The following is a 24814-nucleotide window of genomic DNA, read 5'->3' on the forward strand; positions in this document are numbered from 1 at the left end:
GCTGAACTGCGTGGGAGCGGCGAGGGTGCGGGCTGGATGCAAGGCACTGGGCAGATGGAGTGACAGAGATGCTGTGTGAAGGGGGCTGAGGGCTCTTCCCCCTCCTCACCCTACTGTTCCACATTTCTTCAGCAACCTTCTTCATTCCTCAGGAAAATTTTCCTTTTTCTTTCTTATTCCTGTCTCCCCACATCCCACTCTCAGGAGAGTTACCCTTCATTGAAATCTCTTTTCTGGCAACGCGCTCTAAAATGGTAGGCCGGGAATGATTCCCGCCGCCAGAAAAAAATGAAAGCAACACTTCCTTTTAGGAATATAGTACTTTATGTTTTTAATTTTAAAGCTGGTCATGTGACACAGTGGGAGTGGAGAAGAAACAAATCTCTGGCTCTCATCAACTAGTTGCAAACACCACCGCACCCGGACCAGCCTAGTGATTTATTTAAACAAACGACATTAAGTAGTTAAAGCAAAACCTTTCTCCCCCAAAGAAAAGAAAGCTAAATACGCTCTGGGGGATTCTTCGACGGCTTGGGATGGCGACTGGGAGCTGCCGCCCTGTGTCCACAGGCACTTCTGCGAGACAGGCAGTGCTGTAAAATTTGAATCTGCGACTCCGGGCCAGGAGTGGTGGCGGAACCGGCGGCGCGGCCGCGGCGACCGGGTGCGAGCGCGGGCACCGATTGGTCGCCGGGCCTCCCGGCCCACCGCGCCTGCGCACTCCTCCTCCCACGCCGCCCAGTCGCCCAACGGCGGCCTCTGGAGCAATCGGGTAGCAGGCGGCCACCCGGCCAGTGGACAGCAGAGCGGATAGACGGGTAGACCCGGTCTGCTCTTTGCAAGGAGGAAGAAGGTGGCCACTCTCTCGGCCCCCAGAACCTCCCCAGCCTCCGCAGCACGCCCAGGCCGTCGAGGGCGTAGCTGAGGAGCCGCGGACGCTCTCCCCGGTTCCGCCGCCGCCATGGCTGCCATGATGGATCGGAAGTGAGCCTTAGGGTAACGGCTGCCGGCGCCGGCTCTTCGAGTCCCGGCTCCCCGGCCGCCTCCGCCCGGGGAAACGCTGCGCGGCGCAGCTGACTGCTGCCTCTCAGGGCCCTAGCGACCCCAGGCCCTCAGCCTCGTCGCGCTCCCTGCAAGACTGAGCAGCCGGGAGTGGCTCCCAGCCGCCGGCCCCGGCTGCGAGAAAGATGGCGGACCTGGCCGAGTGCAACATCAAAGTGATGTGTCGCTTCAGACCTCTCAACGAGTCTGAGGTGAATCGCGGCGACAAGTACATCGCCAAGTTTCAGGGAGAAGACACGGTCGTGATCGCGGTGAGTGACCCCCGCCCGCACCCCTCCTCCGGCTTCTTCGGGCCGGGCTGTGCAGAGAGTTTAGGGAGGTGGCAGGGTGCAGAATTGAAAGGGAGCAGCGGTGTCCCCAGCCCTCCCCGGCGGGGTTTGCCGGTTCAGATAACCCAGTGGAGGGAGACTGCGCAGGTTCGCGTGCGTTCCGGGATCGCCCCCACCCCAGTCTTCGGCGCCGGGAGACGGGAGGCGCCCAGCCTCAGCCTTGGACACTCCCCCACCTGGGGCAACGGAGGAACGTCCGGGGAGCAAGTTCTGTGCACATTTGTCTGCGTTTCTGTGTGTGCAATTACGGATACTGTTGGTGTTTTGGATTAACCCCAAATTTGCCATTCAGAAAATATGTAATGCTTATATAAAGTTCAGCTGGGGATATTGAGCTCTGAGACAAGCCGTATTATACTTTAGTAAAGATACTTAGTTTTATAGAAACATAACCAGTCCTTGAACCGTATTGTTTCCCCGGGAGAAGGAAAAAGCACCAAACAGCTACAAATATTATCTACACCTCAAACTTTCACCCACCACTTTTTGAGTGGTGAATGACTTTTCATGTTAACAATTACAAATGGTAAATGGATGATAGTAGAAAGAAATAGTTGAGCTTTTTTTTTTTTTAATCGGAATGATCAATTTTGTTTAATCTAGCAGACCTAGCCGACTTTGGTTGGGTCAGATAAGTGCTCCGAAAGACAAATCGCACTCTTGCTAGGTTTTATGGGATAACAGCCTAGGAAAAAGTATCAGCTTTTTGTTTTTATATCAAAGTATTATAAAAACAAGCTTATGAAAAAGATAAAAATTGACCAGTATTAGATTCATACTTCTGCAATTAAGGTCTGTCTTGAAGAAAATTGATCTTTGGTAATCCCAAGAATAGTGAGATACTGTTTTTTTATAATGTAGAACATAACTGAGTTGAGTGATCATTGTCAGTGAGACCAGAATGTGAGGGTTTTTTAAGGTCTGATCTCTGGCATTGAAAGGTCTGAGAAAATAGCACTCCTAGTTGAAGGAGATTAAAAATTAATTGTAAAGTATGGCATACGAAACAGTGAACTGTGACTAAATTATGTTGGTCTTTCTTGGCAATGCTATGTAGTAGAACTAACTTTCTACATTGGTACCGTAGTATGAAATTTTAATATGTTAATTTTTCCTCTAATGTCATTCTGTAGTTAATAACTATGGAGCTATTTAATTTGGAAATAGGGCAGAGGTCACAGGAGATGGGACAAGGATGATTGAAAGCATTGACATTGAAGACAGACTAAAGTTCTTTAGGATTTTGATGTGAAAGTTTCTCCAAAGTTCAGCTCCGAAAAATGAATGTCTTAGCTCCTTGGTAGGCCTTTGGCAAGCAAGTCATTAGGCCACTAACAACTGCCAACTATTAACTGTGTAAAGACCGGCAGGCCAGTTCTTTGTTAACAAGTGCACAAGAAAAACTCTTGTGTAAATGACATCATAGGCCGGCAGAGGCGGAGTAGGAGTAGTTAAGCGCAGTAATCCTTTTCCTTTAGGATGGTATATTTTGCATATAGTCTGGAGGCTTTCAAGGCCTAGATTAGTTGTCACACTTGAGGCCATTAGTTTCTTAAGAGTTTTTGTAATTTACAGTACCTGATCAGCTTCAGCAGTGGTTGGCACATAACAAACCTATTTTTCCTTTTACACTTGTCTTAAGAATGTCTTAGGCCGGACGCGGTGGCTCAAGCCTGTAATCCCAGCACTTTGGGAGGCCGAGACGGGCGGATCACGAGGTCAGGAGATCGAGACCATCCTGGCTAACATGGTGAAACCCCGTCTCTACTAAAAATACAAAAACTAGCCGGGCGAGGTGGCAGGCGCCTGTAGTCCCAGCTACTCGGGAGGCTGAGGCAGGAGAATGGCGTAAACCCGGGAGGCGGAGCTTGCAGTGAGCTGAGATCCGGCCATTGCACTCCAGTCCGGGCGACAGAGCAAGACTCTGCCTCAAAAAAATAAAATAAAAAATAAAAAATAAAAAAAAAAAAAGAATGTCTTATTCAGATTTTGTGTTTACACAGATCTGTAGTTATCACTATGATTCTTTTTGTTGGAATGCTAAAATTTAGGATTCATAAAATGTATTAAGATTAGAAGGTAACCTTTGATGAGGCCCAGATATGACATAAACTATGAAGAAAGAACTAAAGGAAAATGAATAAAGGAAACATACATTTATTCTAGGTTTCCATTGGGGAAAAGTTGCTTCTAAGTTCTGTTTCAAAATTTCAGTACTCTATAAAACGAGAATATTAGGAATAAATGTATAGGTTGGTTTGTGAATGTATAATGAACAGTTAACCTTTAGGTAAACTGATAAGCATTTTAGTTGTTTTTTGGTTGGTTGATTTTTTTTTTTTTGAGATTTTTTTGAGTTTTGCTCTTGTTGCCCAGGTTGGAGTACAGTGGGATGATCTCAGCACACTGCAACCTCCGCCTCCCAAGTTCAAGCGACTCTATTGCTTCAGCTGCCCGAGTAGCTGGGATTACAGGCACACGCCACCATGCCCAGCTAATTTTTGTATTTTTAATAGAGATGGGATTTCACCGTGTTGGCCAGGGTGGTCTAGAACTCCTGACCTCAGGTGATCCACGTGCCTCAGCCTCCCAAAGTGCTGGGATCACAGGTGTGGGCCACCGTGCCCGGCCTGTTTTTTTTTTTTTTTTTTTAAAGTGTAAGCAAAAATACATTACAACTAAATAACAGCTTTAAAAAATGAAAGGCAACATGTTTTGGTTCATTGTTTTCAGAAACTAGTTTCTTGCCTATAGTAACAACATTAATTACTGAGGTCTCATATTTTTGTTTAGTTTTTTAAATGAATTACTTCCTTTTGTAAATGGTTATAAGAGCAGCCAGGAGGAGTGGAATTAGAAAATCTCTGGGTAAAATCTTCTCGGTTTGTTTTTTTCTTTTTTTTCTGGTTTCTAATCCTGATTCATAATGAACGGTTTAGGAGAGAATTGCTGCAATGCAGCATTTAAAACTCAATTTTTAAAAACATGATTTAAGAATATTTTGTACACAATCTTCTATTTAGATCAAAATTGAGAGAATATTTTAGTTTATGATATTAGAAGCATAATCAGTGCTCATGGAGAAAGTAATTTTTAAGGATTCTGATTTTCTTCTAACTTCAGTTTTTAATACTTTGTCTAAACTTTTTTCCTGCTACTCATGTAATCAGTGATTTTAATATGACACCATGGCAGGCAAATCTTTCAGTTTCATAGTGTTTGTCTGTATGCTGTACAGCCTTTAATACAGAATTTATTTTTAATTAAGTGCTTGTGAAGTGTTATAAATGTAACATTGAATGAAATGAATTATTTTAAGAAAGTCTATAAGTGATATAAACTATTTGCTTTAAATTAGAGAACTTGTTACCTGCAAAACAAGGAGGACAAGGGAAACAGTTTATGTCTTTAAAATGAGCTTGCTGAAAACACCAGAAAAAAAAAAAAATGATAGAAAAAATTAGGAGCTTGCTAAAAACGCCAGGAAGAAAAATCAATAAAAAATTACACCTGTTTATGAACCATGAAAGTAGAATATGGTTATTTGCATCATTAAGTATCTTTACAAATCATTATTCCTTATATGGTACACCGTAAAGGCTTCCAAAAACAAGTTGTGGTAGTTCAGAGAAACTAGAAGAGAATAAAACTAATTAGATAATCTTGCCCAGTTCCTTGCCTAAAGCAAAACAAGATTCTCCCTTTTCAAGTGAATGATTTGGTGTTTGGACCTTCTTGATTACCTTAAGAGGGAAAAATGAAGGGGAGGAGGGAAGGAACCATCATCACATACTTTTACAGTTGAGGAATGTTAGCCCACTGTAGTGTCTAACTAAGGAAAATCTAATATAATACACTCCCAAGTGATCTGAAATAATCGGCTATTCAGAATTCCAGAGAAAGACATATCCCTGCCAGAAGGGTGTCCTTCATAACCAAATTTGGTGTTCAGCCTGGTTGGTGCATACTCAAAACAGGAATCACTTCCCTTAAGAAACCTAAGGTATGCAGTCGAGATCAATTTACTCCTTTTTGATTTGTCCCCTTAAAGTGTCATTCAGATGTGAATGCATCTTGTGACTTGGAGTTATTAGTAAAATTGAAATCTGAAACTTCGAGGATCTTTGAAGATACATGGGATTAAAAGTTACATAATGTAAATTTTGAGGCTAAAACCAGGTTTGAAAAATACAGATGTCCAGGTGAGTTTTTCTTTGTTTAATCTATTTGAAAAATAGAGATATGCCTTAATTATAGACCATTAGAAATAATCTTTATGTATCACAAAGTCAATTTTCATTCTAGGAAGCCAGAGTCAGTCATTAATTTATGGCTAGAGCTTTAATTAAAACATTTGCCTTACTTAATATTACAAAATCATAATTTGGATTTGCAATCAAGATAAGAAGACTGTTTTGTCAACTTAATGCTAAGCACTTGAGTTAATTTTTATTGAACAATAACTTTTAGAAAATCACTCCAGTCTCAATTATTTTTATGTTTGTGTGTTACCTTTTAATAGTTGCCATTTATATTATTTTAGTAAGGTTGTAGTGGTAGTTTATATATTTGCTTTGAGTTGGTAACAAGAGTAAGCAGCTTCATAAAGTACTTTTGAGGCAGGCTTTACTACTAAAACTGTTTACTATTGTGAATCTGTTTACATTATTGTCTGGCATATCTCTTGGTAAATGGTTTAGGAGCACTATTTTCTATTGATGTAGAAATTAAGGCCAGGCATCGTAGGTCATGCCTGTAATCCCAACACTTTGGGAGGCTCAGGCAGGTGGATCACTGGAGGTCAGTTTGAGACCATTCTGACCAACATGGCAAAACCTCGTCTCTACTAAAAATACAAAAATTCGTCAGGTGTGGTGGCACGTGCCTGTGGTCCCAGCTACTCAGGAGACTGAGGCACGAGAATCACTTGAACCCAGGAAGCAGAGGTTGCAGTGAACTAAGATGGCGTCACTGCACGCCAGCCTGGGCGACAGAGTGAGACTGTTTTAAAAAAATATATATGTGTGTGTGTGTGTGCGCGCGCACGCATGTGTATATATAAAATTCAGCTGACATCACTTGATCACTTACGTTAGATCCAAGTATACAGCTTAACTTAGTATTCAGGTTTTTGCCTGGCCTTATCCTCTATTACTCTTTGAACGCTACAGTCTGTGCTAATTATTTCTAAAATTGTGTTACTCATCTACACTATCTCATATCTTTATAGTCACTAAATGAATGTCTGCTGAATAAATGAGAAGGGAAAATTATTTTTGCATAGAAAAACTATTAGTATGGTTCATTTCTGGGTGGTGATTGTTAATTTGATTGTACTTAACATTTGTTTTCAGAATTGTTCACCATGAATATATCTTGTGTCAGCAGTAAAACAATAGATTTCTTTTAGCCACACCTGTAGAATTGAATGTTAATTGTTTCAGTAGCATCTAAGAAAAGGATATGTTCACATATGTCATAACTAAAGAATAATCAGACATTGATGCCTATTTTAAATTGATGCCAAAGTGAGATGAGCTTATTATATCTGTCAGTAATGCTTTCAGCTTTAGAGGGAAAACCAACAGCTAATAGTGGCTTAAATAATAAGAGGATGTTTTTCTCACATAACAGAAAGCCTGAATATAGGTCCTTCACGGTTCCTCACTCTGTTATACTTTGTCATCCTTAGCTGTTGCTTTTCATCATCCTATTTGTCATATTTGCAAGATGGATGCTACAGCTCCAGGCATTCATTCCAGGAAGGAGAAAGGGCAGTTTCAGCTGAGATGGTCCTTTTTATCAGGATAACAACACCCTTCTCAGAGACCTCAAACAGACTACCACTTCGTATTATTCAGAGCTTGGTCATGTGACTACTAGTTGCAGGGAGACTAGGCTAGCAGGTATTTGGCTTTCCAGCCTATTGGGAGGTAGCAAGGGAAAGGGGAATTGGGAACAGCTTTAGGAGTGTCTGGTTCATTGTTACTTTTATTTCAGACTTTGAGGTGGGGATGTGGAGTGTGGTAGGTCTTTTTCAGCTAAGACCTAGAAAGTGTTTTCTAATGTTAAGGGCTTTTTCTGGGGTCGTGATTGTTTTGTGTTTTAGGGACCAGCTTCCTTTCTTTCCTTTAGAAGAAACTAGAGAGCAGGCAGATACTTGCAAATACGTAGAACCCCTTACCACTTGTTTTCGGATACCTACTCTTTCTCCTAGATTATTAAATTGTTCCTGCAAGCATTTAAAGTTCCTCAGGTCTGGCTGGGCGCGGTGGCTCAAGCCTGTAATCCCAGCACTTTGGGAGGCCGAGACGGGCAGATCACGAGGTCAGGAGATCGAGACCATCCTGGCTAACACGGTGAAACCTCGTCTCTACTAAAAAAAATACAAAAATCTAGCCGGGCGAGGTGGTGGGCGCCTGTAGTCCCAGCTACTCCGGAGGCTGAGGCAGGAGAATGGCGTGAACCCAGGAGGCGGAGTTTGCAGTGAGCTGAGATCTGGCCACTGCACTCCAGCCTGGGCGACAGAACGAGACTCCGTCTCAAAAAAAAAAATAAAAATAAAAATAAAGTTCCTCTTCCTCAGGTCTTACAAGTCTTTTAAAAAAAAAACAAAAAAAAAAAACTTTCTTAGACATACAGCGGATTTTCTGCTCCACTTGGTTACCTCCCATTCTTTTTCAATCCATTCCAATCTGACCTTTGTCATTGAGTACTTTTTAGTTTTGTCTTAGCCTCACAACTATGTTTGACATAATCACTCCCTCCTTGAGAATTATTTTTTTTTGACTTGCATGGACACCACTGATTTTTTTTCAATACCTCTGGCTCCTCAGACTATATAAGTGGTTCTCCAAGAGTGGTCCATGGAGTCCCCAATATCATTTTTGGGGTCCAGAAGATCAGAGCTGTTTTCAGAATAAGATGATGTCTTTTTAACTGTTTTGATACTTGCATTTGATCCTTGCTCCTTGTACTTCAACTTAACAACTTCCCTTGGTTTCTTGCATTCTATACTGTTCTTTCTGCCTTAGGATCTTTAAGCATCCTCCCAATGCCTAGACTACTTTCCTACTCGAAACCTTTTTCATCCTTCATGAGTAGTACTGGAAAGAGTGATGATGAATTAGTTGCTGCTTATTCTTCCATTCTTAAATATTCTTTCTCTAAGCGTGTTTCCCTGATATTCTGCTTTCCCATAGACTTAGGTTCTCCTCCTATATGCTCTCATTGCGCTTTCATAGCACTCAATTGTATGAGTCAGAATTCTGATCACTTAATTGTTTAATGTTTGCCCCACTATTACTTACGGTCCACTAAAGCACAGAGGGAATCTGTCTTGGTTATCATTCTAGCATGTCATCTCACATTCCGTAAGTATTTGTTAAATGAAAGAATGTTTGAAAAGCTGTTGCAGGACAGGCATGGTGTTTCACACCTGTAACCCCAGCACTTGGGGAGGCTGAGGCAGGAGGATCTCTTGAGCATAACAGTTCAAGACCAGCCTGGGCAACATAGTATGGTGGCACATGCCTCTAGTCCCAGCTGCTCAGGAGGCTAAGGTGGGAGAATTTCTCGAGCTCAGAAGGTTGAGGCGAGCTCAGAAGGTTGAGGCGGCAGTAAGCAGTGATTGTGCCGCTGCACTCCAGCCTGGGTGACAGAACCGAGACCCTGTCTTTAAATAAGTATTTAAAAAAATAAAAATCACTCAGCAATATTTGGCTGCCATAGTAGTGCTAATTATAATTACTGGGAATTACAATTGCGATTACTGGGCCCTGGGATTGCAGCAAAGACTAAAGACCATTCATGTTTTCCTGGAGTTTATTCTAATGGGTTTGTATATGGTGATTCCTAAGATCCCTTCCATTTCAAAGATTCAATGATATTAAATTATGCATACTAGGTATACTATTTTGAAGATTAAATATATGATGGTATCTGTAAAGGTTAGAAAGGTTCCTTTACCTTTAATTTGTATAGTTGAAACACTTTTTTGTTTTTCAGTCCAAGCCTTATGCATTTGATCGGGTGTTCCAGTCAAGCACATCCCAAGAGCAAGTGTATAATGACTGTGCAAAGAAGATTGTTAAAGGTAAATATATTTAACCTGCTGAGTTGTCTCAGCAATAAGTAAATAAGTTTGTGATCTTTTCTACTTACTCAACTTTCTCTTTTTCATTTTAATGCTCCTTTCTTCTAAGTTAATTGCAGAAGAAAGTTGTTTAAATAATAAAAAGGTCAAATACAATTAGTAAATATTCTATTGCTGAAATTCCATGATTAATTATATACAGTACCTAATTAAGGGTATTATGAGAACTATGTTACACACTTATTCTTGAGAGATGCATTTCTATTAGATATTCCTGGGAGAGTTTCCAAGGTGGCAATTCTAGAAAGAGAACAGCATGAGAATGAAAACAAAATGGCTAGACACATTTCTAAAAAGTAGTGGAAAATGGCAGTCTATCATTCTTCCATTCCATTGTTATTCCTTCCCCAAAGGAATTTAACAAGGGTTGCCAAGGGTGAGAAAAGTATGTGCCAAGGGTGAGAAAAGTATGTGAGAAAAGTTAATACTGTAACTTATACAAGGATATTTATAATTTTATGTTTTCTAAAACCATTGAATTTTAAAGCTTAGAGAGTACTCGTTGTTTATCTGGAGTTACTTCCAGTTACTGTAGAAATCTGTTTAATCAAAGGAATGACTATTACTTTGTGATATGATTTATTTCATTTTTTTTACAGCTGTAGTTGTTAAAAACTGCTTCTTAGATTGAGGCAAAATCTGTGTTGTGGCATTCACCACATTTGAGGAGTTGAGATTCAGTATAAAAGTAGATGGATTAGGATAGCATAGGAGCACAGATGTTCATCCTAGTAGCAGGAGATAAAGTGGAGTTATAGAAAAAGGTCTATAGATGTGAGGGAGGGAAAATGTGGGTGTACTCATTATATCAATTCCATATTGTCTAATACAGGGAGGAGAGTCATCATGGAGATGAGGAAGGGGGAAGAGGTTCTAGGAAAAGGCATGAAATGGATGGGTTCAGGCAGTGTAAGAGTATTGCCAGGCAGTATTAAGGGCCCACGCGAGGTTAGCTGCTGAAAGAGTTGAATTTTTGCCCATTTGGAGTTTTGCTAGCTGAGTACAAAAGAGGGAAGTGGGGGACAAGAGAATTGAGGAAATAGTCAAAGGAGTGATTATAATGGTGGACTATGGGATCTAAGGTGGTTAAGTTACAGGAATAAGGATATGAGGGAGGCTAAAGGGCAGTGAAAAAAGTTGATGACATTAGTGGGTTGTAGATCTCAGTGGGGTCAAAGCTTTGTTGGAATCAGGGTACTGGATGGAGTAATAGAAGGTGAATACAGGCAGTCCCTGACTCAGAACAACTTAAAATTGTTGACTTTATGATGGTGGAAAAGCGATACACATTCAGTAGAAACAGTATTTCTAGTACCTGTACAACCATTCTGTTTTTCACGTTCAGTATAGTATTCAATAAATTGTATGAAATATTTGACACTTTATTATAAAATAGGCTTTGTGTTAGATGGTTTTGCTGAATTGTAGGTCAATGTCCGTGTTATGAGCACTTTTATTTTATTTTATTTTATTTTATTTTATTTTATTTTTTGAGATGGAGTCTCGCTCTGTCACCCAGGCTGGAGTGCAGTGGCGCAGTCTGGGCTCACTGCAAGCTCCGCCTCCCGGGTGCATGCCATTCTCCTGCCTCAGCCTCCCGAGTAGCTGGGGCTACAGGCGCCCGCCACCTCACCCGGCTAGTTTTTTGTATTTTTTTTAGTAGAGACGGGGTTTCACCGTGTTAGCCAGGATGGTCTCGATCTCCTGACCTCATGATCCGCCCGTCTCGGCCTCCCAAAGTGCTGGGATTATAGGCTTGAGCCACCGCGCCCGGCCTATGAGCACTTTTAAAGTAGGCTGTGCTAAACCATGGTGTTTGGTAGGTTACATGTGTTTGATGCATTTTCAGCTTAAGGTATTTTCAACTTACAATACATTTTTTGGGAAGTAGCCCCATTGTAAGTTGAGTATTATCTGTACTTGAAATTGAGATTACGGAAGCAATGCAGTTAGTAATGAAAAGGTAAAGGAGTTGTCATGGAGTTGGCTTCTGAGGTAGTAAAGAAAGATAAGGCCAGACATGGTGGGTCACACTTGTAATTCCAGCACTTTGGGAGGCTGAGGTGGGAGGATTGCTTGAGGCCAGGAGTTTGAGACCAGCCTGGGCAACAGCGAGACCTCATCTCTGTTTTTAAAATAAAAATGAAAGAATAAATAAGATTGCAGAAAATTTGGTTGAGGAGCTGAGAGGCCAGGGTATTTTAGTAGGATTATCTGCTACGGACTTTGAAACCACCAATACTGTTGTATTACAGCAGTAATGGTATTGGTGAAAGGGAGCGAACTGGGTACTGAAATCTTAGTAAAATGAAGGAGAATTAACACTTGTAATTGTGTAAATGACTGCAGCAAAGAGGAACAGGGTCATCATGTTGTAAGCATCATGTGGTTTTCCAGAGGGATCTATCATAGAACGCAATTTCTTTGATTGAGACATTCTTCTGTCTCATCAGTACAGTTTAAAATTACATTAGCTTTCTAACTAATAGAAAGTTACTGATTCATGAATTCATGGGCAATTTGAATATGCAGGTCGTTTTTGTATCTCTTGCTGCCTACTTTAAACCCCACCCCATACTTGCACTTTGGAGAGCAAACCTTTAAGGTGCAGATTCCATTTTGTTCATTTTAGCTCTTAATCATATTTTGAGCTTTATTTTTATATCTTACCGGGGATCTAGTAAGTTGGCTATCAGCACATTTGATAAGTCTATTAAAGTGTCAAAGGCATTGAAGTTTGAAAAATACGATTCTAAATCATTTATAAAGTGCTTAATGGGCCATGGTCCCTAGCTTTATCTTCTAAAATGAATAAGATTGTTGGCAGTTATTTAAATCACACTGGGTATTCAGCCGACCTCAGAGCCTCTTACCTATACAGTTGGCTAGTCCTTAATTTGTCAACATACTCACAAGAAAATGATGAAAAACTTGAATCCTTTTATCAAGCGTTGGTGCATGAGTCTAGTATTTGCCCAAAGTACCAATTGAATAACCATATCCAAACAGGAAATGAGGTTAGTTCAACCATAGTCTTTACTTAATGAAATTTTGGTATACTTATTTCATAATCTATTGCTTTTCCCATTTTGGAAATGTATGTAACATTTGTGTCTTCTATTACCTTTGTTCTCTTTGGCTTTTAAAACTAATCTACAGTAGCTGTGAGATTTTTATCCTTGGAATGTAATCCTCCTTAGTAACTAGAAACTTGGGCTCATTTGAAGCCATTCTTTTGCTATCATACTTTCCACATCAACCTTAAAGTCTGTCTCAACGATGTTTATTCTGTTGTTCTGTTTTGAGGATCATATTTGTGGAAGATGGTAGTAAACAGAAGTACCTCCGCTATAATATCATCAGTTAATATTTTATGGTCTTTCCTAAGCAATGCAGGTTCATTCATTCATTCATTCATTTTTTTTTTTCTGAATATGACTTTAAAAGTTCTTCTTAGGGCCTTAGTTTTTATTTTGTTTTGGTTTTCTAAGAGTTACTTATCCTGGACTTTTATCTTTCTTATGCTGTTCTGATGGGTTCTCTGTCTCTCTCATACATCCTTAGTTACATAGTCTCTTAATAATAGTCTCATACTCAGAGTTTTTCAAAATCTATTGTTTTTTAAGTGGTACCTAACCTTTAGGAAAAGAAGAAGGTGAAGTCTGTTGTCCTGACATTTAGGATACATGCATCTATTACTTTTGTTCTGCTTTATTACTATTTGCAGTTCTAAGGTGAAATCATTAGCTTCCTGAAATTTCTCTTCTTTTCTCAAAATTTCAGTCCCTTCTTCATCCTGCTTTACTGTTTGGAACTGTGTTCAGGATAATAGTTCCCTTTTCTGTAATATGGTAAGAGTATAATCTTAGGAATCAGACAGTCCTAGATTGAATTCTAGGCTCTGCCACTTTCTTGCTATGTGACTTTTGGCAAGTTACCTAACCTTTCCAAATCTCAATTTCTTCTTCTGCAAAATAGGTACTAGGAGTTGTTAAACACAAAACAGGTATCAACTGCTAATTGTGGCCTCTGTCTTCTTCTTCTTTCTTTTGTTTTTTTAATTGAGATGGAGTTTTGCTCTTGTTGCCCAGGCTGGACTGCAATGGCGCGATCTCGGCTCACTGCAACCTCTGCCTCCTGGGTTCAAGCGACTTTCGTGCCTCAGTCTCCTGAGTAGCTGGGATTACAGACATGCGCCACTACGTCCCGCTAATTTTTGTGGTGTTAGTAGAAATGGGGTTTCTCCATGTTGGTCAGGCTGGTCTTAAACTGCCAACCTCAGGTGATCCGCCCGCCTTGGCCTTCCAAAGTGCTGGGATCACAGGCGTGAGCCACCATGCTCGCCATGTGTCCTCTGTCTTCTTAGAGGAAATTATTAATTCAATCAGTCATGGTTGTATTTGGGATAAACTCATAGTCTCAGCTATTTCTACTGCACAAAATCAGACTTCCAGCAAGTGTTAGAATACAAGGTTTCCATCATAATCTCTTTCTTCTTCTATGCAACCTTTGTAATTTATGTCAGTATCACGTGGCCATGATTTCCTTTTATCTTCACCCAAGTGCTCTGTATACCATTTTGGAGGAGACTGTATGTAGTAGCTGGTGGGACTTGTCCTGGACAAGGATATGAATGTGGCAGAGTTACCAGTAATACACGTATTTAAGGAGAAGGATGGCGTAGGGGTAGGTACCTAGGGAGGTGTGAGGACAGGAAAGCAATTAAATACATGGTAGGTTGTACTTGGGACAATCATTGTTAAACAGATTGGATGGGAAGCCATGGTTAGAAATTGTTGGGAAGCAAAGATCAGCAGAATGATGGGCCAGCTGGAATTTCTTTTGAGATAGAGATTTGATGAGCAAGTTGCCAGTAATGACCTGAAAGCAGGTAGTACTCTCTGGGTCACTGACAAGTTCATTGAGATTGCACTTGCTCATAATTGTCTGGACAAGTTTATAATTTGATTATATGTAAGGCTGTTACCATTCCCTATTTGTAGATTTGTTAGATACAATTGTTTCTTTTGAATAAGATTTATTCGCTTGTATTCTCTTGAATTCTGAATCTGAGTGATTTGTTTCCCTTGTGTTAAGTAGTTATTTATTCAGTGCCCACTATATGGTAAGCATCTCATCAGGTCTTTGTAGATTTCCTGTTTTTTCCACCATGACTTCCTGACATGAACTCTCTGCCACTGTATTCACCTTTGGTTTTTCCAGATGTAGCCTGCCTTGTGTTTATTTTGGTTCCTCTGCTCCTTGAATATATAGTACAGTGGTTAAGAGCAGGTCTCTGGAGCCAAGTCTATTTGCATTTGCATCTCAACTTCATCTTACTAGCTGTGGAGTTACAGTCAAGTTTATTGAACCTCTCTGTGTCTCAGTTTTCTCATCTCATCAATAATAGTACAGTGCAGGCCAGGTGTGGGGGCTCACACCTGTAATCCTAGCACTTTGGGAGGCCGAGGCGGGTGGATCTCCTGAGGTCAGGAGTTAAAGACCAGCCTGGCCAACATGGTGAAGCCCCGTCTCTACAAAAAATACAAAAATTAGCTGAGTGTGGTAGCACACACCTGTAATCCTAGATACTTGTGAGACTGAGGCAGAATTGCTTGAACCTGGGAGGCAGAGGTTGCAGTAAGCCGAGATTGCGCCACTGCACTCCAGCCTGGGTGACAGAGCAAGAATGTCTCAAAAGCAAAAAACAAATAGTACAGTGCAGGGGGTTTTGTGATGATTAAATAGAATAATATATAAAAAAATAGTTAGAACCTGACTCATTGTAAGCTCTCAGATGTTAATAGTAACTTCATATGATGACTTCTAATTCTCAGAGCTTTTCCCTAAGTAGTCATTTTGTTGGGGGCAGCTGAAGCTCAGAGAGATACAAAGTGACTTTTCTAAAACGTGATTTCACTAGCTAAATATTTAGCTGTTATCTCACTAGCTAAATATGTTTTTTTCTGTTGATAAAGTATGACAGAAGTAATACTTATTGAGAGTTGTCCACCTCTGTTTCTCATAGGAATGACAAAAGTATATTAAAAAGAGTGAGGGAGGCTTTAGAAAGATGCTATACATTGATGATGGTAATAAATATTCAACAAGCATTTGAGTTCCTCCAGAGTACCAGGCACTGTGTTAGGAGTTAAACACAGTCCTGACCTTGAGGAGTTGACAGGGTGGTAAGTAAAGCAAACAAGTAAATTGACAGAATACTCATTGGTAAGTATTATGATTAAATGCAGATACTGTAAGAACACATAGGATGAGACTTTTACCCAGATATTTTGGGGGTGGGTTGTGGAATTGGTTTCGAGAAAGAAGTGAATGTGATACATGAAATAATTTTGCTTTCCTTCTGAAAAATGAAAAGATTTTGAAGGAAAGTTTCAAATGTTTGGAGTCTCTTAAAATCTTCCCAGGGAAGTAAGTAATGATGTCTTTTTTCTCATTAATAAATGTTTCTGTAGGAAATCTATTATCTAGTTAGTTGTGCCCAATGTTGGGGTTATTTTTTTCTTTTAAAAATAATAAAAACAAGGATTGGCTTGCTTACTGGTTTACTTTTCACTGTTAAATATGCTGTTTCCAACAGAGGCTTCTCTTTTTATTTTGACTTCCTCTAGAATAGAATGTAATTTCATAGTACTTTTCTTATCACCAAAAACAAAAAACAAAATCCTCGAAAGCCAGAAATCAAAAGATTGCCTTTTTTCCCCCTTTGACCTAATAAAGGAATATATTTAAATGTTAATGTCAGAAGCTAGAAAAAAATTGAAAAAAAAATTCATAGGAGGGTCAGGTGCAGGGGCTTACTTAGGCCTGTAATCCCAGCACTTTGTGAAGCTTGAGGCAGAAGGGTTGAGCCCAGGAGTTTGAGACCAGCCTGGGCAACATAGCAAGACCCTGTCTCTACAAAAAGTTTTTTAGAATTAACCAGGCGTGGTGGCATGTGCCTCTCTAGTCCTGGCTACTTGAAGCTGAAGCAGGCAGCTTACTACACCCAGAAGGTTGAGGCTGCAGTGACCAGTGAGCTATTTACTGTGCCATGGCACTCTGAACAGTGGGGAGACCCTGTCTCATAACTTTTTTTTTCCATAGAAACTTCTTGGTAATTGATTTTGATTTTTCATGGGAACTTCTTGGTAATTGATTTTGAGGTAGGACTGAGTGTTATACTTCGTGGGTACGATAAAGAGGAAGGTAGGGGTTTGTGAGGATTAGCTACTAATTACCCATCAGTTAGTCTCGTTTCTAAAATCTCATCTGTATGTAAATTGGCAGAGGACATTTTTCTTTTTGATTACATAAAGCTTTGGAATGTAGAGTAATGACATTTGAGATACATGCTGATAGAAGAAATTCTTTATTATAAGCAATGGAATTTAAAATTTGTTTCTTAATTGACCACAGAAAGCAGTCTGGGTCCAGAAAAATTGCTTAGATGGGTCATCATTAAGAAATTTACTATTGTTATCTATTTATAACATATATATATAACACACATATATATAACATATTTTTATAACATATATATGTTATATATTTCCTTTAATGTCTTTATAAATCCTTTATGTACTAAACTTTGATGGAGTCTTTCATATTAGCAGAAAGAAAATCTGAGTCTTTCTTGCCACTCTTTCCACAAATAATTTTGGTAGTTTTTTTGAGACAGAGTCTCACTCTGTGACCCAGGCTGGAGTGCAGTGGCTCCATCTCAGCTCACTGCAACCTCCTTCTCCTGGGTTTAAGCGATTCTTGTGCCTTAGTCTCTCGAGTTGCTAAAATTACAGGCACGTACCTTCAAGTCCAGCTAAAGTTTTTTTTTTTTTTTTTTTTTGAGATGGCATCTCACTCTGTCACCCAGACTGGAGTGCAGTGGCACAGTCTCGGCTCACTGCAACCTCTGCCTGCCTAGTTCAAGCAATTCTCCTGCCTCAGCCTCCCGAGTAGCAGGGACAACAGGTGCGCGCCACCAAGCCCGGCTAATTTTTTTGTGTTTTTAGTAGAGACAGGGTCTCACCATGCTGACCAGGCTTGAACTCTTGACCTCGTGATCTGCCTGCCTTGGCCTCCCAAAGTGCTGGGATTACAGGAGTGAGTTACTGCACCTAGCCACTCCCACAAATATTTTATTGTACAGAATTTAGTATGCAAGGATTAGAAAGAGGGTGTGTGTGTGCACGTGTGTGTGTGTGTGTGTGTGCGTGTGTGTGTGTGTCTTTGTGTGTCTTTTAGGGTCTTTTATACCTCACTGAGAATAAACATCTGACGTTTCCCTGTAACATTCTTTAAGTAATTTCTTTTTTAACCTTTTCTCTACCCTATCATCTTGTAGTTTAAGTAATTTCTTATGAATCTTTCTTAAGGAAAAAAATCCCCTGAATTATAAAGTCTCTTATTTTCTCATAGATGTACTTGAAGGATATAATGGAACAATATTTGCATATGGACAGACATCCTCTGGGAAGACACACACAATGGAGGTAACATTTTATAATCTGTGCTTAGATGTAATTTGCAATACATACAGCATTCATTCATTATTTGTGATACTATTTCACCATGCATAGACATTTTAATTTACTCTTTATTGCCTTTTCTCATACTAATAATATGCATGTAACATCATTGTTGGAATCTAATCAGTCCCTGAATTTAAATAGTAAGGGATACCTGTATTTGAGATTATATTTGAGATTGTTTTATCAGTTAGCATAACCATAAAATAATGAACATTTTAGACAAGAATTTTCTATCACCCTGTTATATGGGAAATTTTGAATGCTTATATGTTGTTGATTCTATTTAGTGTAAATAACTTTTTCCTGTTCTCCTTGGCTCCTCCTTCCTCAAAATACCTCTTACTCTTCTCTGATAAGAATGTTGCCATAATTATCAGTGCTGCTGTTAATAATAGATGTGGACCCACTATAGCTTTGCTTCTAGAAAACAGCCTGTGATTTTCTGCCACTGCTAAAGAGCATCCGTTTTTATCATTTATTTGACTGTACTATATTAAGTAAATGACTGCTGCTTTTAGTGTGATTGATATTACTGATTTTCATATCATAGAGAACAAGGACATCCTAGTATTTGCATGAATTTGCCTTGAAGCAGGAGGAGCAATGTAGAATTACATGGAAAGAAACTAAAATCTTTTTGATTATGTTCATTTTACAATGAACATTTTACAAGCATGGATAACCTAAATCTAGTGATTAAATGAAGTGTTAAGATCTGTTGGTAACCCATGTGGTTGATGTACAGTACTATGTGTATGTGTAATAGTTGAATTGGATTTTTTAGGTATTTACAGAGCCGTTTCCACAAAATACAGTTCCCATCCTTTCTTGACTGTAAGTTGTAGATTGAAACTCTTTGTTTTTACTTCATGTTTTATAATTTGTCTAAGAAGTCTAGTTTTGTTTTTTGTTTAGGGTAAACTTCATGATCCAGAAGGCATGGGAATTATTCCAAGAATAGTGCAAGATATTTTTAATTATATTTACTCCATGGATGAAAATTTGGAATTTCATATTAAGGTAAATTCCTTGAGGAATGTTTGTATTTTATTTTACAGCAAGAATACTGTTCTTAAAAGTAAATGCTAGTTTCTTTAAAGTAATTTTAAAAATTATTTTTATGGAAAGGCATAGTTGAAAGATCATTCAGGTTAGTAAACTTGGATTCTTGTTCATCTGCCATTAGGTGAACAGGAATGTTAACTAACTTAAATAATTAAGTCTTTAGTCTCTTCCATAAAATAAAGGAGGTTGCTTTACTGCAGAACTCGAAAGTTTCTACTACACAAAACTATTCTAATTCATTTTGGGTGAAGATAATGTAAATTATGTCCAGTGGGAAGACTGCTTAAATAACTAAGCTAATTTGGTTAATTTATGTCTTCCCATTAGAATGTGAACTATAGCCGGTATGTTAATAACTGTTCTCCTAGTCTAAACAGTGCCTAGCACTCAGACCTCAATATGTGAGTAAGTTATTATATAATTTCAGTTGATTGATGTTTTTTAAATTTGCCCTTTAGGTTTCATATTTTGAAATATATTTGGATAAGATAAGGGACCTATTAGATGGTAAGTTAAATTCTTGCTAGTTAATCAGTTTTAAATAGCATCTGTTAATTCCTTTTTAATAGTAGATACGAGACTATTTCTTTGTAACCTGTATGAAACTGTCTTAAGTTATTGGAAATAGAATTTTTTTTCTTCTAAAGTTTTAGTTGAATACCTCTAAATAGAATAACTTGTTTAAAGCGATGTTTATGGGTACTTCTTAAGTAGTAATTAGAGCACTGGACTGGGAGTTACATAATCTGAGCCCTGAGTTCTAGTCTTCTGTCAGCTCTCAATTAGATACGTTGTCCTTAGGGAAACCATTGAACCACTTCCGGTTAACGTTCTTGTTTATAAAATGTGGGTGGTATAGGTTGGAGTGGTCCTAAAATTCTATATTGTTACATTGGTTTCTATTTAGATCTCCTACTGTGTCTATAAGGTCTGCTTTAGAGCAATGTTTTAGTATTTTTTTGAGTTCAACTATTGCTGTTAGGCTGCTCAGAGAAGCCTATCAATTGAATTATTTCACATCCAGTGTTAGTTTTAGGAGAATGTTGCTAATATTTATTTTTCTTTTTCAGTTTCAAAGACCAACCTTTCAGTTCATGAAGACAAAAACCGAGTTCCCTATGTGAAGGTATTTATAGTACAGTTGTCTAGAAAAACCCTGTAATGCTTTTTTTTTTTGAGACAGTCTCACTCTGTCTCCCAGGCTGGAGTGCAATGGTGCAATCTTGGCTCACTGCAACCTCTGCCTTCCAGGTTCAAGCAATTCTCCTGCCTCAGCCTCCTGAGTAGCTGAGATTACAGGCGTGTGCCACCACGCCCAACTAATTTTTGTAGTTTTAGTAGAGACGGGATTTCACCATGTTTGCCAGACTGGTCTCAAAATCCTGATCTCCTGATCCACCCGCCTCTGCCTCCCAAATTGCTGGGATTACAGGCATTTGAGCCACCGTGCCTGGCAGCTCCTGTAATACATTTTTAAAGGATATTAACTTTATTTATTTATTTATTTATTTATTTATTTATTTATTAATTATACAGAGTCTCGCTGTGTTGCTCAGGCTGGAGTGCAGTGGCTCACTGCAACTTCCACCTCCCAGGCTCAAGCAATTCTTCTGCCTCAGGCTCCCAAGTAGCTAGGATTGCAGGCATCTACCACTGCGCCCGGCTAATTTTTGTATTTTTATTAGAGACAGGGTTTCACCATGTTGGCCAGACATTAATGTATTTTTAAAAATTATTTCACAGGGGTGCACAGAGCGTTTTGTATGTAGTCCAGATGAAGTTATGGATACCATAGATGAAGGAAAATCCAACAGACATGTAGCAGTTACAAGTAAGTAGAAAATAACACCAGTTAGGATTTAAAACCAGCTTAAAAATATCCCTTATCCAGGTGATTAATTATAAGATTGTTATAAGATTGCTTTAGGGAAATTGTTAAGAGGAAATCATGTTTATTTATATTTGTGTAATTTCCTTGCAGATATGAATGAACATAGCTCTAGGAGTCACAGTATATTTCTTATTAATGTAAAACAAGAGAACACACAAACGGAACAAAAGCTGAGTGGAAAACTTTATCTGGTTGATTTAGCTGGTAGTGAAAAGGTAAAGTCTTCATGTATTTTGATAAATATTTAAGCATCCTTGTAAACTTTAGTTTGAATTGGGAGTTATGCAGGATTCGTTGTTGCATCTTGAAAACTTATGAAATTGGATTTGGTAACCCGAGATTTGTAACTGCTGATACCATTGCTTTATGATGACATCAGCTGAATAATCAGTTCCAAGTTACTGTTGTTTGACCATAGTCTAGTTCAACTCATAAATAGTTTCTGTGACTTAAGATGTGTTCGTGGTGAGAACTTGTTTGGCATATGTTGTTATAAACTTTATTAGGTATCCCTTTTCTAATTTTTGATATGTATTTTATCCATATTGGCAGTGGGGTCCCTATTAAAACTGGTAACTGTCCATTAGTCTTTTCTGGTTTGGTTGGACTTGCTTTTTTCCTTTGGATGATTGTTTCATTATTATAATTCTATACAGTCTGATTCTAGTCTATATCAAGTTAAGTTTGAATGTTATAATAGGGACCTCTGTGACCATTTTTGCTGTTGTACTAATTTTGTTTCTTCTGCTTAGAATGATACATCTGTTCTGTTCTGTTGTGAAGTCTTATACACATCTTTCTTTTTTTTTTCTTTTTTTTTTTTTTTTTTTGAGGCGGAGTCTCGTTCTGTCGCCCGGACTGGAGTGCAGTGGCCAGATCTCAGCTCACTGCAAGCTCCACCTCCCGGGTTTACGCCATTCTCCTGCCTCAGCCTCCGGAGTAGCTGGGACTACAGGCGCCCGCCACCTCGCCCGGCTAGTTTTTGTGTTTTTAGTAGAGACGGGGTTTCACCGTGTTAGCCAGGATGGTCTCGATCTCCTGACCTCGTGATCCGCCCGTCTCGGCCTCCCAAAGTGCTGGGATTACAGGCTTGAGCCACCGCGCCCGGCCCACATCTTTCAAAGATTATCTAATGTTGAGAATTCTCCTAAGCTGTTTCTTAAGCCAACATTGCTAATTTATTGTTCTGACCTATCTTTAACATAGATATTAGCGGGGCATGGTGGCGCACGCCTGTAATCCCAGCTACTGGGGAGGCTGAGGCAGGAGAATTGCTTGAACCCGGGAGGCGGAGGTTGCAGTGAGTGGGAATTGAGCCACTGCACTCCAGCCTAGGTGACAGAGACTCAGTCTCAAAAAAAAGAAAAGCCACACAACATAGATATTTAGATACTTTATGGTTTTTTTTTTTTTTTTAGAAGAAGCAGGTTTGCTTATATAATGAGTTTAAACTCAGTCTCTGTTTTCTAATACTTACAACATCAACATTATGCATTAGCCAGTTTTAGAAGGTTCCTCTTTTCTAATGTAGCAAAGGGGACTAACAGATTAATGAACTACAAATTTACATTTAAAGCGGTTATTTTCAAGAGTACCTACAAACTACAGATAAAATTTGATGTCTCTCTAATCAAACTCTTAAGAGTAGTACTCAAGAAATGGTGGTACCTAAGAGTAAATGCTTGGCAAATAAGATCATGAAGCGTTTCATGTTCTTTTTTCTTTTTTGCTGGTTATTGATGACCTATGAAAATTTTAGAAAATTTAAAGAAACTTTTTGTAATTTTGTTTCATTCTTTTGAAATCTTATTATAGGTTAGTAAAACTGGAGCTGAAGGTGCTGTGTTGGATGAAGCTAAAAACATCAACAAGTCACTTTCTGCTCTTGGAAATGTCATTTCTGCTTTGGCTGAGGGTAGTGTGAGTATACGTGTCTTCTATCTCCCTGTTACCTTATGGGGCATTATTTAAATACAGGTGTATATGTGTGCATGGGTGTGTGTGTGAGAGAGAGAGAGAGATTCACTGTGTTTGAATCAGTATGTGTAAGTTAGTTGTCTTTTGGGAGTTTATAATATTGTATGTATATCCTAGTTCACATTTTAATATCAAATAGTTAACTGAAATAACCTTTTAATTTATTTAAAGTAGCATATTTTTATAACATTTTCTTGTACAGAAACCCACTGGTCTTGTTTTCTTTCTTTGTTTTTGTATGCAGACGTATGTTCCATATCGAGATAGTAAAATGACAAGAATCCTTCAAGATTCATTAGGTGGCAACTGTAGAACCACTATTGTAATTTGCTGCTCTCCATCATCATACAATGAATCTGAAACAAAATCTACACTCTTATTTGGCCAAAGGTTTGTTGTTAAGAAAGTACAAAACCTAAATGTAGATAGACCTTTTGTTTATAAAATGTAGGAAAATATGAGCTGTTATTCCAACCTGTACATATTGTTTTGTGCTAGACACACTCAGTTTGAAGTGATGACAGATAAAACAAGGTGGGTCTGTTTTTGATACTGCTTGGTTTAAGTTTTAGTACACATTAAAGTCAGATGTAATTTTAGTCAAATTTATGTGACAAGCTGTAATTTGGTATTAAAGAAAATAAGCATTTGACTCAAATAATGACGTAAAAGCCTGGCAAACATAATCCTGCGTTAGGCCTGTAGACATGCATGACAGGTTAACATCTATATGAGATGATTAGGAAAGTCAGTAATGATGATTCCGTCTTTGACTTTCAACAGTAATTTCTTAATTCAGCCTTGCAAACAAATTAGAAAAATATAGGTCTTTGTCTTTTATTTTTAGTGGTTTGTTGATTTTTTTTTTTTTTAAGCTATTGATGGATTTTGGAGCAGACTCAAATTTAGTTGGGTTGTAAATAACCTCATAGGTTGTGGCTTTTAGTATTTAGTCTAAGAGATTACTAGACAAGAATAAATTTCTTAGCCATATATACATATATTCCATATAGATAAAATTAAAAATAATTTCAGTCTCATCCCTTTTTTCCTCCAATTGCATCTCTTAGGGCCAAAACAATTAAGAACACAGTTTGTGTCAATGTGGAATTAACTGCAGAACAGTGGAAAAAGAAGTATGAAAAAGAAAAAGAAAAAAATAAGATCCTGCGGAACACCATTCAGTGGCTTGAAAATGAACTCAACAGATGGCGTAATGGTAATAACTTAAGAATTTGTCATCTTAAGTTTGTTAAATACAGATTTAGAGCATAGAAACGTAGAAATAGTTCAGCAAAATCAGTAAGTGACTAGATCAAGAAATTTAATAGACATCGAAATAATTTTTAAAAAATCTAATAGAAATCCTGGAGCTGAAAAATAAAATGAGCAAAATGCAGTAGACACCGTCAGTAGTAGAATTAATTAACCAGAAGAAAGCATCTGAACTTGAAGACAGATTATTTGAAAATAACACAGTCAGAGAATAAAAAGTTTAAAAGAACGACGCTGAGTGCAGTGGCTTACACCTGTAATCCCAGCACTTTGGGAAGCCGAGGTGGGCAGGTCACCTGAGGTCAGGAGTTTAGAGACCAGCCTGGCCAACATGGTGAAACCCCATCTCAACTGAAAATACCAAAATTAGCCTGGCATGGTGCTGGGCAGCTGTCATCCCAGCTAATGAGAAGTCTGAGACAATAGAATTGCTTGAACCCTGAAGGCAGAGGTTGCAGTGAGCCTGGATTGCACCACTGTACTCCAGCCAGGGTGACAGATTGAGACTCCGTCTCCAAAAAAAAAAAAA

The 24814-nt window shown here is 38.8% G+C and overlaps 1 protein-coding gene across 1 annotated transcript in view; it reads left to right on the top strand.

Moving 5' to 3' along the window:
* Positions 1–1083: 1083 nt before the first annotated feature.
* The window catches only part of KIF5B (kinesin family member 5B), a 52255-nt gene continuing 28524 nt past the window's right edge, over positions 1084–24814 (top strand). The window contains exons 1-11 of the mRNA XM_023218198.3: positions 1084–1313; positions 9399–9486; positions 17965–18038; positions 18993–19097; positions 19601–19649; positions 20213–20268; positions 20886–20973; positions 21124–21248; positions 22849–22953; positions 23255–23400; positions 24081–24279. Of these exons, the coding sequence (XP_023073966.1) occupies positions 1188–1313; positions 9399–9486; positions 17965–18038; positions 18993–19097; positions 19601–19649; positions 20213–20268; positions 20886–20973; positions 21124–21248; positions 22849–22953; positions 23255–23400; positions 24081–24279 (1161 nt within the window). The 5' untranslated portion in view covers positions 1084–1187. The remainder of the gene's footprint in view (positions 1314–9398; positions 9487–17964; positions 18039–18992; positions 19098–19600; positions 19650–20212; positions 20269–20885; positions 20974–21123; positions 21249–22848; positions 22954–23254; positions 23401–24080; positions 24280–24814) is intronic.

This window comes from Piliocolobus tephrosceles, chromosome 9 (assembly GCF_002776525.5).
Source record: "Piliocolobus tephrosceles isolate RC106 chromosome 9, ASM277652v3, whole genome shotgun sequence".
NCBI classification, from domain to species: Eukaryota; Metazoa; Chordata; class Mammalia; order Primates; family Cercopithecidae; genus Piliocolobus; species Piliocolobus tephrosceles.